The sequence below is a fragment of the Heterodontus francisci genome, chromosome 12 (genome assembly GCF_036365525.1).
Source record: "Heterodontus francisci isolate sHetFra1 chromosome 12, sHetFra1.hap1, whole genome shotgun sequence".
Classification (NCBI taxonomy): Eukaryota; Metazoa; Chordata; class Chondrichthyes; order Heterodontiformes; family Heterodontidae; genus Heterodontus; species Heterodontus francisci.
Window position 1 is genome coordinate 108,425,405 of NC_090382.1, and position 12,825 is coordinate 108,438,229.

General features: G+C 56.7%; 1 protein-coding gene across 2 annotated transcripts in view; it reads right to left on the reverse strand.

Annotated features, from left to right (window-relative positions):
- dctn4 (dynactin 4) overlaps nt 1–12,825 on the reverse strand; it is a 52,322-nt gene that overhangs the window by 7,458 nt on the left and 32,039 nt on the right. For both annotated transcript variants that reach the window (XM_068044063.1, XM_068044064.1), the window contains exons 10-12: nt 2,575–2,629; nt 1,908–2,015; nt 1,141–1,238 (exon numbers count right to left, since the gene is read on the reverse strand). In XM_068044063.1, coding sequence (XP_067900164.1) covers nt 1,141–1,238; nt 1,908–2,015; nt 2,575–2,629 — 261 coding nt within the window. The remainder of the gene's footprint in view (nt 1–1,140; nt 1,239–1,907; nt 2,016–2,574; nt 2,630–12,825) is intronic.

The following is a 12,825-nucleotide window of genomic DNA, read 5'->3' on the forward strand; positions in this document are numbered from 1 at the left end:
TACTGCGCTGCGAGTGTCAGCCTAGATTATGGGCTCACATCTCTGGAGTGGGACTTGAACCCACAACCTTCTGCCTCAGGTAGAGTCAGAGGGAGAGCTACCAACTGTCTATTTATGGACTGTTGTAAAACAGAAACAGGCTACTTTTCTCACTGTTTGAGCAATCCAATCCAATCTCCTCCTCATACTCTTTAATATTCCTCTTTTTCAAAGAAGTTTCTAACTCCACTTCATGAGCTCTGCCTCCGAATTCCACATTTCCAATCACCCTCTGACATTTCCTTCAAACTTCCCTTTAATTCTTTTTGTGGTGAATTTTGTGACATGGGGGTTGAGGTACGACTGAGCGCAGGTAACAGAGCAATCACTGAGTCAAGTCTGACACAAAGTCTGGATGCTGGGGTTCAAATGAAACTTTCAAGAAGGATACTGATAGCTTTTTGTTGGGTGAGGATATTGAGGGATATGGAGGTGGGTAAATAAGAGTTGGGTTTGATCAACCACGATTTGTTTGAATGGTGGAACAGACCCAAAGGAGTTGAATGACCTAGTCCTAAGCTTAATTTTCAGTCCTCTTCACAAACCTCAGTGTTAGCCTCGCCTTAACAGGTTAATCTTGAAGATCTCAACAGGTCACCTCTTAACCTGCGCTCCAGTTAAGAAAGCCCCAACTGGATAAATAAAATAAGCAACAGAAAGTTTCTCAGTTACTGAAGCAATAACTCAAAGGGGTGCTAACCAGGTAACACTGGATCAGCTGTGGCCTGACCTGCAGCTAGCATTTACCGCTGAGTCTCCTGCATGGATAACGGACATTGAAAGGGGTACCAGATTGGAGGTTGGGGGGTTGGGGGGGGGGGGGGGGGGGGGGGGGGAGGATACCACCTGACCACCTGCCAAACAGAACCTAGAGTCTGCAGGGCTGAGTGTCCAGTGAAATGTTGAGAAAATCAATAATGTACATCTAACCTTCAAAGAATTGGGAAAGGGAAACTTTTAAACCCCCAAACTGGATTCTTTTGTCTGCCAAGGTCAGTGGACATTTAATGGCAGCTTGACAGGGAGTAAACCTGTTCGATATAAAGCCAGGCCCTGCCCCACAGTTTGTTGTCTAGTTTATGAGCCCCACTCATCACTCACTCTGGGTCGTCGTGGAAATCCTGTGGTTCAGCCAGTTCATCGTATTCAGCTGCTGCATCTTTCCCAGCGAGGACAATCTCCTTCGAAGGAAGCATGACCTGGAATAGAGACATTAATGTCAGCCAATCACATGGGTGTTTGGGGGGGGGGGGGGGGTGGGATGGGTCAGGGGAAGGGCGGGCTGGGCAGCTCCATGTTGGAAGGAGAGCGAACCCAGGGTTGCCAAGTAACAGAGTAATGCAGAGAATCCTGGTGACCAAGGAGCGAGGGGGTGTGCAGGTGAATCTAAGGAAGGATGGGACGGGGACATGGAGAGATTTGAAAACAAAGGGAGCCATTTGAGCTTGGTGAAGCTGGGGTGATGGGAGTGTGAAACGTCAAGTGAGTGAAGACCTGGGACTGTGGTGCCTGGGATGAGAGAAAGCTGCGAAGGGTTGAGGCGATGATGTGGAGCCGCTGACAGGAGCTGGAACGAGTGGCCTCAGTTTTACCAATATTCGACTGGAGGAGGATTTGGGGCAACCCAGGTCTGACTATCAGGCAAGAGGCAGGCGTGCAGTAATAACCATTGTTCATTAGAGAGGTGGGGACTTTGTATGTTATTTCAGTCTCCTGTCAGCAAGGGAGCCCCAATATCACCAGTACAAGCAGGAATGCCCATTGCAAGGGGCACAGAAATACAGCGAATCATTTCAGAACAGATTGGGAGTCTTAAGAACATAAGAATCTTGGGGGCAATTAAAATCTGCCCCTTTGAACTGAGTTACCTTTGCAGTGCTATGCACGTCGTCTGGGTCAGTCTCCTCACAGGGCAGAAGAGTAACATGGGTGAGGTTCTCCACAGGGTTAGTGAGTGTCAGAAGCACTTGGCTCTCCTACAGGCACAGCACACAGAATATAAAATGTTGAACCCTGCTCCCCTCATTCTGACCTACTGCAAATCCTGGCCTCGGACCCATCCCACCCTCCAAACGCCAAGTTCTCCAACTTCACAACCCTCCCTCACACACTCAAACCTCCGTCTGACCAGGTAAAGGCATAAGCTGGGTGGGAAAGCCAGGACCGGGTGAATACCTTGGCCTGCGACTGTGGCTGATTAAGGGTCACAGCACCAAAAGTGATCAATAGCTGAAAATAGAGGCCAAGACGTACACACATTCCATGGAGCAACTTAAAGATGTTAATTCAAATTTTATTCAACCTCCTCTGATATTTCACTGAAATTGTTTTTTACAAATTACATGATGATAACTTTTTGAGCTGACTGAGAATTAACAATTTGACGTTGCTTAATTCAAATTATTGGATCATTTTAAAGGGTAAATACACCAACTTATCAGGGTGGATTGCATGAGATTCCTCCTTGTGACTGCACACTCAAATGTGGAAATTCAATGCACAGGTTAGGGAAAATACCAAACAGACCATACTTGCCTTCATGAAGCGCAGGTTCGGAATGGACAGAATTCGGACTTCTGGGATATAGTTCCTGAGAAAATAAAATATCCAAACAGACTGAGTTTCAAATGTTTTTAATGGAGAACAGACATCAGTTTAACACTTCCTGAGCTTTGATCCTTAACTGGCAGGTTGTTCACGACCTGTAGAAAATGCGACTGATATCCAGACGGCAAATTTACAAAACACAAATCTCAGTTGTCAATCTCCCCACTCTCCCTAAATGCATATTTAGATTTTCTTCATTAAGACTTGCATTTCTATATCATCTTTTACAACCCCAGGACACCCCAAAGCACTTCACAGTCAATGATAACTTTTGAAGTGTAATTATTGTTGTAACATGAAGAAGAAATGTGGCAGTCAATTTGCACATAGCAAGCTCCCACAAACAGCAATGTGATAACGACCAGATGATCAGTGGTAGTGATGTTGCTTGAGGGATAAATATTGGCCCAGGACACCAGGGAGAACTTTCCTGCTCTTCCTTGAAATTGTACTAAGGGATCTTCTACATCCACCTGTGGCAGCAGAAGGGGCCTGGGTTTAAATCCTCATCCAAAAGACGGATTGACGGATTCAAACATTCAACCCTGCTCATAAACTGGCACCTAAACAATAATTTGCTTTATTTTCATCCCACCATACACCAGAGGAAGCTAATGACCTCGCACAGCTGCCGGGACCCTGCAGCAGTGGCCCTGACACAGCTGCTGAGACCCTGCAGCAGTGGCCCTGACACAGCTGCTGAGACCCTGCAGCAGCAGTGGCCCTGACACAGCTGCCGAGACCCTGCAGCAGTGGCCCTGACACAGCTGCCGGGACCCTGCAGCAGCAGTGGCCCAGACACAGCTGCCGAGACCCTGCAGCAGCAGTGGCCCAGACACAGCTGCCGAGACCCTGCAGCAGCAGTGGCCCTGACACAGCTGCCGGGACCCTGCAGCAGTGGCCCTGACACAGCTGCCGGGACCCTGCAGGTTTGGCCCTGACACAGCTGCCGGGACCCTGCAGGTTTGGCCCTGACACAGCTGCCGGGACCCTGCAGCAGTTGCCCTGACACAGCTGCCGAGACCCTGCAGCAGTGGCCCTGACACAGCTGCCGGGACCCTGCAGCAGCAGTGGCCCTGACACAGCTGCCGAGACCCTGCAGTAGCAGTGGCCCTGACAGAGCTGCCGAGACCCTGCAGTAGCAGTGGCCCTGGCACAGCTGCCGGGACCCTGCAGCAGCAGTGGCCCTGGCACAGCTGCCGGGACCCTGCAGCAGCAGTGGCCCTGACACAGCTGCCGGGACCCTGCACAGCAGTGGCCCTGACACAGCTGCCGGGACCCTGCACAGCAGTGGCCCTGACACAGCTGCCGGGACCCTGCACAGCAGTGGCCCTGACACAGCTGCCGGGACCCTGCACAGCAGTGGCCCTGACACAGCTGCCGGGACCCTGCACAGCAGTGGCCCTGACACAGCTGCCGAGACCCTGCAGCAGTGGCCCTGACACAGCTGCCGAGACCCTGCAGCAGTGGCCCTGAAACAGCTGCCGAGACCCTGCACAGCAGTGGCCCTGACACAGCTGCCGAGACCCTGCAGCAGTGGCCCTGACACAGCTGCCGGGACCCTGCAGCAGCAGTGGCCCTGACACAGCTGCCGAGACCCTGCAGCAGCAGTGGCCCTGACACAGCTGCCGGGACCCTGCAGCAGTGGCCCTGACACAGCTGCCGGGACCCTGCAGGTTTGGCCCTGACACAGCTGCCGGGACCCTGCAGGTTTGGCCCTGACACAGCTGCCGGGACCCGGCAGCAGTTGCCCTGACACAGCTGCCGAGACCCTGCAGCAGTGGCCCTGACACAGCTGCCGGGACCCTGCAGCAGCAGTGGCCCTGACACAGCTGCCGAGACCCTGCAGCAGCAGTGGCCCTGACACAGCTGCCGGGACCCTGCAGCAGCAGTGGCCCTGACACAGCTGCCGGGACCCTGCAGCAGCAGTGGCCCTGACACAGCTGCCGGGACCCTGCAGCAGCAGTGGCCCTGACACAGCTGCCGGGACCCTGCAGCAGCAGTGGCCCTGACACAGCTGCCGGGACCCTGCAGCAGCAGTGGCCCTGACACAGCTGCCGGGACCCTGCAGCAGCAGTGGCCCTGACACAGCTGCCGGGACCCTGCAGCAGCAGTGGCCCTGACACAGCTGCCGGGACCCTGCAGCAGCAGTGGCCCTGACACAGCTGCCGGGACCCTGCAGCAGCAGTGGCCCTGACACAGCTGCCGGGACCCTGCAGCAGCAGTGGCCCTGACACAGCTGCCGGGACCCTGCAGCAGCAGTGGCCCTGACACAGCTGCCGGGACCCTGCAGCAGCAGTGGCCCTGACACAGCTGCCGGGACCCTGCAGCAGCAGTGGCCCTGACACAGCTGCCGGGACCCTGCAGCAGCAGTGGCCCTGACACAGCTGCCGGGACCCTGCAGCAGCAGTGGCCCTGACACAGCTGCCGGGACCCTGCAGCAGCAGTGGCCCTGACACAGCTGCCGGGACCCTGCAGCAGCAGTGGCCCTGACACAGCTGCCGGGACCCTGCAGCAGCAGTGGCCCTGACACAGCTGCCGGGACCCTGCAGCAGCAGTGGCCCTGACACAGCTGCCGGGACCCTGCAGCAGCGGTGGCCCTGACACAGCTGCCGGGACCCTGCAGCAGCGGTGGCCCTGACACAGCTGCCGGGACCCTGCAGCAGCAGTGGCCCTGACACAGCTGCCGGGACCCTGCAGCAGCAGTGGCCCTGACACAGCTGCCGGGACCCTGCAGCAGCAGTGGCCCTGACACAGCTGCCGGGACCCTGCAGCAGCAGTGGCCCTGACACAGCTGCCGGGACCCTGCAGCAGCAGTGGCCCTGACACAGCTGCCGGGACCCTGCAGCAGCAGTGGCCCTGACACAGCTGCCGGGACCCTGCAGCAGCAGTGGCCCTGACACAGCTGCCGGGACCCTGCAGCAGCAGTGGCCCTGACACAGCTGCCGGGACCCTGCAGCAGCAGTGGCCCTGACACAGCTGCCGGGACCCTGCAGCAGCAGTGGCCCTGACACAGCTGCCGGGACCCTGCAGCAGCAGTGGCCCTGACACAGCTGCCGGGACCCTGCAGCAGCAGTGGCCCTGACACAGCTGCCGGGACCCTGCAGCAGCAGTGGCCCTGACACAGCTGCCGGGACCCTGCAGCAGCAGTGGCCCTGACACAGCTGCCGGGACCCTGCAGCAGCAGTGGCCCTGACACAGCTGCCGGGACCCTGCAGCAGCAGTGGCCCTGACACAGCTGCCGGGACCCTGCAGCAGCAGTGGCCCTGACACAGCTGCCGGGACCCTGCAGCAGCAGTGGCCCTGACACAGCTGCCGGGACCCTGCAGCAGCAGTGGCCCTGACACAGCTGCCGGGACCCTGCAGCAGCAGTGGCCCTGACACAGCTGCCGGGACCCTGCAGCAGCAGTGGCCCTGACACAGCTGCCGGGACCCTGCAGCAGCAGTGGCCCTGACACAGCTGCCGGGACCCTGCAGCAGCAGTGGCCCTGACACAGCTGCCGGGACCCTGCAGCAGCAGTGGCCCTGACACAGCTGCCGGGACCCTGCAGCAGCAGTGGCCCTGACACAGCTGCCGGGACCCTGCAGCAGTGGCCCTGACAAAGCTGCCGAGACCCTGCAGCAGCAGTGGCCCTGACAAAGCTGCCGGGACCCTGCAGCAGTGGCCCAGACACAGCTGCCGGGACCCTGCAGCAGTGGCCCAGACACAGCTGCCGGGACCCTGCAGCAGTGGCCCTGACACAGCTGCCGAGACCCTGCAGCAGTGGCCCGGACACAGCTGCCGAGACCCTGCAGCAGTGGCCCTGACACAGCTGCCGAGACCCTGCAGCAGTGGCCCTGACACAGCTGCTGAGACCCTGCAGCAGTGGCCCTGACACAGCTGCTGAGACCCTGCAGCAGTGGCCCTGACACAGCTGCTGAGACCCTGCAGCAGTGGCCCTGACACAGCTGCTGAGTCCCTGCAGCAGTGGCCCTGACACAGCTGCCGAGACACTGCAGCAGTGGCCCTGACAAAGCTGCTGAGACCCTGCAGCAGCAGTGGCCCTGACAAAGCTGCCGGGACCCTGCAGCAGTGGCCCAGACACAGCTGCCGGGACCCTGCAGCAGTGGCCCTGACACAGCTGCCGGGACCCTGCAGCAGTGGCCCTGACACAGCTGCCGGGACCCTGCAGCAGTGGCCCTGACACAGCTGCCGAGACCCTGTAGCAGTGGCCCTGACACAGCTGCTGAGTCCCTGCAGCAGTGGCCCTGACACAGCTGCCGAGTCCCTGCAGCAGTGGCCCTGACACAGCTGCCGGGACCCTGCAGGTTTGGCCCTGACACAGCTGCCGAGACCCTGCAGCAGTGGCCCTGACACAGCTGCCGAGCCCCTGCAGCAGTGGCCCTGACACAGCTGCAGAGACCCTGCAGCAGTGGCCCTGACACAGCTGCCGAGACCCTGCAGCAGCAGTGGCCCTGACACAGCTGCCGAGACCCTGCAGCAGCAGTGGCCCTGACACAGCTGCCGGGACCCTGCAGCAGCAGTGGCCCTGACACAGCTGCCGGGACCCTGCAGCAGCAGTGGCCCTGACACAGCTGCCGGGACCCTGCAGCAGCAGTGGCCCTGACACAGCTGCCGGGACCCTGCAGCAGCAGTGGCCCTGACACAGCTGCCGGGACCCTGCAGCAGCAGTGGCCCTGACACAGCTGCCGGGACCCTGCAGCAGCAGTGGCCCTGACACAGCTGCCGGGACCCTGCAGCAGCAGTGGCCCTGACACAGCTGCCGGGACCCTGCAGCAGCAGTGGCCCTGACACAGCTGCCGGGACCCTGCAGCAGCAGTGGCCCTGACACAGCTGCCGAGACCCTGCAGCAGTGGCCCTGACAAAGCTGCCGAGACCCTGCAGCAGCAGTGGCCCTGACAAAGCTGCCGAGACCCTGCAGCAGTGGCCCAGACACAGCTGCCGGGACCCTGCAGCAGTGGCCCTGACACAGCTGCCGGGACCCTGCAGCAGTGGCCCTGACACAGCTGCCGAGACCCTGCAGCAGTGGCTCTGACACAGCTGCCGAGACCCTGCAGCAGTGGCCCTGACACAGCTGCCGAGACCCTGCAGCAGTGGCCCTGACACAGCTGCCGGGACCCTGCAGCAGCAGTGGCCCTGACACAGCTGCCGAGACCCTGCAGCAGTGGCCCTGACAAAGCTGCCGAGACCCTGCAGCAGCAGTGGCCCAGACACAGCTGCCGGGACCCTGCAGCAGCAGTGGCCCTGACACAGCTGCCGGGACCCTGCAGCAGTGGCCCTGACACAGCTGCCGGGACCCTGCAGCAGTGGCCCTGACACAGCTGCCGAGACCCTGCAGCAGTGGCCCGGACACAGCTGCCGAGACCCTGCAGCAGTGGCCCTGACACAGCTGCTGAGACCCTGCAGCAGTGGCCCTGACACAGCTGCTGAGACCCTGCAGCAGTGGCCCTGACACAGCTGCTGAGACCCTGCAGCAGTGGCCCTGACACAGCTGCTGAGACCCTGCAGCAGTGGCCCTGACACAGCTGCTGAGACCCTGCAGCAGTGGCCCTGACACAGCTGCTGAGTCCCTGCAGCAGTGGCCCTGACACAGCTGCCGAGACACTGCAGCAGTGGCCCTGACAAAGCTGCTGAGACCCTGCAGCAGCAGTGGCCCTGACAAAGCTGCCGGGACCCTGCAGCAGTGGCCCAGACACAGCTGCCGGGACCCTGCAGCAGTGGCCCTGACACAGCTGCCGGGACCCTGCAGCAGTGGCCCTGACACAGCTGCCGAGACCCTGCAGCAGTGGCCCTGACACAGCTGCCGAGACCCTGCAGCAGTGGCCCTGACACAGCTGCTGAGTCCCTGCAGCAGTGGCCCTGACACAGCTGCCGAGTCCCTGCAGCAGTGGCCCTGACACAGCTGCCGGGACCCTGCAGGTTTGGCCCTGACACAGCTGCCGAGACCCTGCAGCAGTGGCCCTGACACAGCTGCCGAGCCCCTGCAGCAGTGGCCCTGACACAGCTGTCGCGACCCTGCAGCAGTGGCCCTGACACAGCTGCTGAGACCCTGCAGCAGTGGCCCTGACACAGCTGCCGAGACCCTGCAGCAGCAGTGGCCCTGACACAGCTGCCGGGACCCTGCAGCAGCAGTGGCCCTGACACAGCTGCCGGGACCCTGCAGCAGCAGTGGCCCTGACACAGCTGCCGGGACCCTGCAGCAGCAGTGGCCCTGACACAGCTGCCGGGACCCTGCAGCAGCAGTGGCCCTGACACAGCTGCCGGGACCCTGCAGCAGTGGCCCTGACACAGCTGCCGAGACCCTGCAGCAGTGGCCCTGACACAGCTGCTGAGACCCTGCAGCAGTGGCCCTGACACAGCTGCCGAGACCCTGCAGCAGTGGCCCTGACACAGCTGCCGAGACCCTGCAGCAGTGGCCCTGACACAGCTGCTGAGACCCTGCAGCAGTGGCCCTGACACAGCTGCCGAGACCCTGCAGCAGTGGCCCTGACACAGCTGCTGAGACCCTGCAGCAGTGGCCCTGACACAGCTGCTGAGACCCTGCAGCAGTGGCCCTGACACAGCTGCTGAGACCCTGCAGCAGTGGCCCTGACACAGCTGCTGAGACCCTGCAGCAGTGGCCCTGACACAGCTGCTGAGACCCTGCAGCAGTGGCCCTGACACAGCTGCTGAGACCCTGCAGCAGTGGCCCTGACACAGCTGCTGAGACCCTGCAGCAGTGGCCCTGACACAGCTGCCGAGACACTGCAGCAGTGGCCCTGACACAGCTGCCGGGACCCTGCAGCAGTGGCCCTGACACAGCTGCCGAGACCCTGCAGCAGCGGCCCTGACACTGCTGCTGAGACCCTGCAGCAGTGGCCCTGACACAGTTGCCGAGACCCTGCAGCAGTGGCCCTGACACAGCTGCCGAGACCCTGCAGCAGTGGCCCTGACACAGCTGCCGAGACCCTGCAGCAGTGGCCCTGACACAGCTGCCGAGACCCTGCAGCAGTGGCCCTGACACAGCTGCCGAGCCCCTGCAGCAGTGGCCCTGACACAGCTGCTGAGACCCTGCAGCAGTGGCCCTGACACAGCTGCTGAGACCCTGCAGCAGTGGCCCTGACACAGCTGCCGAGACCCTGCAGCAGTGGCCCTGACACAGCTGTCGCGACCCTGCAGCAGTGGCCCTGACACAGCTGCCGAGACCCTGCAGCAGTGGCCCTGACACAGCTGCCGAGACCCTGCAGCAGTGGCCCTGACACAGCTGCCGAGACCCTGCAGCAGTGGCCCTGACACAGCTGCTGAGACCCTACAGCAGCGGCCCTCGCATTTTTAGTTCTAATTTCAGATTTATCTTTGTGCAATGACATGTCAGTTGCCGCTTTCCTGGTCCATTTAACCAGTCACTAGTTCCTTGAGACTTCACCACCTCCCCTTTGAATAAAAAAGGGACCTTCAACTGTATCCTGAACAACATTCTCTGACAGCAAGCATAGTATTTATTTTCTCCCTCCCGCTGCGGTCAGTTCTCTGGCAGCCTTGGAGCGTGAGAGGATGAGCAGGTGCAGCACAGTGTGCCTCCACAGCCAAAGAAAAGTCAACCGCACCCCCTCAGGGAAACATGCTTTGCGGAAACAGGACATACCACTCTCTGCTGCACTCAACACGCTGGAAATCTGGAAACATTGCAAGTGAGAGCATGATGTATCACAGGAACCCTGCACAAATTATTAATGCAGCGTTACCTAACACTGGGGCGGTCAGCTTAGGGCACCATCATACATCCAGCTGGTTATTACGATGACTACACACAGGGAAGGATAGAATTGATATGGTACGCTAGGGAGGGATAATAAAAGGGAACAGGAAATAAGCAGTGTCCCCATGTACTTCACCTCCTGACTGTGATGCTGGTGCCTGCAATAAAAGCGATTAGAATACACTTACTTTCCCAAAAATGTATTTTATTTTATTACGTAAGGGGCAGGTTCCTGGTACCACATGGGGAGAACTGCTTCACGGGAAGGAGTCTGAAGCTATTCAGCCCAGCATATTGAAGTCTCGAGGATGGTAACTGCTCCAAGTGAGATACTCTGGAGACATCTGTTAGTGCATCTCCAGCATGCCGCAAGTGAGCTAAAGCCTCACATGCTAGTAACACAAGTCACCAAACTGAACAATGCCAGTTGGAGACTGCTGCTGATGGATTTATAAATAGTTATCGTTACCAAAAAAATTTGATGTTAAAAGACACTGATATTAACAAAAAGGAAACGTTTAAGCAAGCAAGTGTTCCTTTGTCTCTCCTTTAAGATTACACGCTAGGCAAGTGGAATGTACTGCCAAAAAACAGTGGAAGCAGATTCATTGGTAAATTTCAAAAGAGAATTGGATAAATATTTGAAAACTAAACATTGGCAGGGTTATGGAGAAAGGGTGGAGTAGTACTAATTGGATAGCTCTTTTAAAGAGCTGGCACAGGCAGGAGGGGATGAATGGCCTCCTTCTGTGACGTAAGATTCTATGAAGTCTATCCATATTTGTATGAATTACACAGTGACTAGTTGAATAGGATCTCCACCATTGTTACACTAACACCAGTGCCCCAAATCACGCTGACTGTTCCAAGATGAATCCCCTGGCGAATTAAAGCCATGAGCCAACAAAAAAAATTAAACCGCTGAATGCAGACTCTGGTTCTGATGAAATAACTTCATTACCAGTCTTTTTTCTGGCGTGCAGTTCAGACATTCCTTTATTTTCTCTTTTTATATTAACCTCTGTACTATATTTCAACAGGCTCATTTATTTTATGTCAACCTACCTATATTAGTTGCATGCAGTTTAAAAGACTCAGTCAATGAGATGGGTAGCCTTCGAGCTGGTTTGATGGATGTGGTTATCTCACTAGCCAGTGATCTCACAGCAGAGGGAAGGGAAAGATGGGAGCAACTCAACAGTTAGACCCAATGTTGACCAGTACTATACACAGCACAGACATCATTACATTGGATGTGACAGGTCCTTAGCATGCAGGGCGACAGACATGGACAGAAGGGTTATTTTATGGCATTTTCACCCTAAGGAGTGCAGCCAATGACAGACGCCACTGGCTGCACTCAAATTTCAGGAGAGAGGGAGCCTCATCGTGCTGATGCCAACACTAGCTGTACACTGAAATAGTCACACCTTTGCTCAATTTTTCCTGCTCCAAATGTCGAATTCTCTTTTCTATGACTGTTTCAGTAGCCACTTGCAGTAATGCATTCCATATTCGAATAATACTTGGTAGCAAAACATTTCCATGGATCTCCCCCGTTAAGTGCTAGACTTCACTCAGTGGGTAGCCCTTCTGCCTGAGGATGTCTTGGGTTTAAGCCCCACCAGAGACTTGAGCAGATAATCGAAGCTGAGGGACAGCTGCACTGTCAGAAGTGCCATCTTTCAGATGAGATTAAGGACCTCTTAATGCACTTGGAAAATCATAATATGATCAGACAAAGTTTTACGAAAGGGAAATAATGTTTGACAAATTTATTAGTTTTTTGAGGATGTAACTAGTAGGGTGAAGGGGAACCAGGAGATGTAGTATGCTTGGATTTCCAGAGGCATTCAATAAGGTTAATAGGTTAAAAGGTTAATAGCAAGGTAAAGGCTCTTGGAGTTGGAGGTAATATATTAGCATGGATAGAAGATTGTTTAATGGACAAGACGCAGAGAATAGGGATAAATGGGGCATTTTCAAGTTGGCAGGCTGTAACTAGTGGCATTCCTCAAGGATCAGTGCTGGGGCCTCAGCAATTTACAATCCATATTAATGATTTAGACGAAGAGACAGGGAGTAATGTTTCTATGTTTTATGATACAAAGCTAGGTGGGAATGCAAACTGTGAGGACACAAAGAGGCTGCAAAGAGATATAGACTGGTTAAATGAGTGGGTAACAAGGTGGCAGTTGGAGTTTAACATGGAGAAGTGTGAACTTATTCACTTTGGTTGTAAGAATAGTAAAGCAAAATATTTTTAAAGGTGTGAAACTTGTAAATGTTATGTTCAGAGAGACTTGGGTGTACTTGTACAAGGAACAAAAAGTATGCAGGTACAGAAAACAATTACAAAGGCAAATTGCAAGAGGATTGGAACAAAAGAATAAAAAGGTCTTGCTACAATTGTACAGTCCTTTGGTGAGATCACAGTACT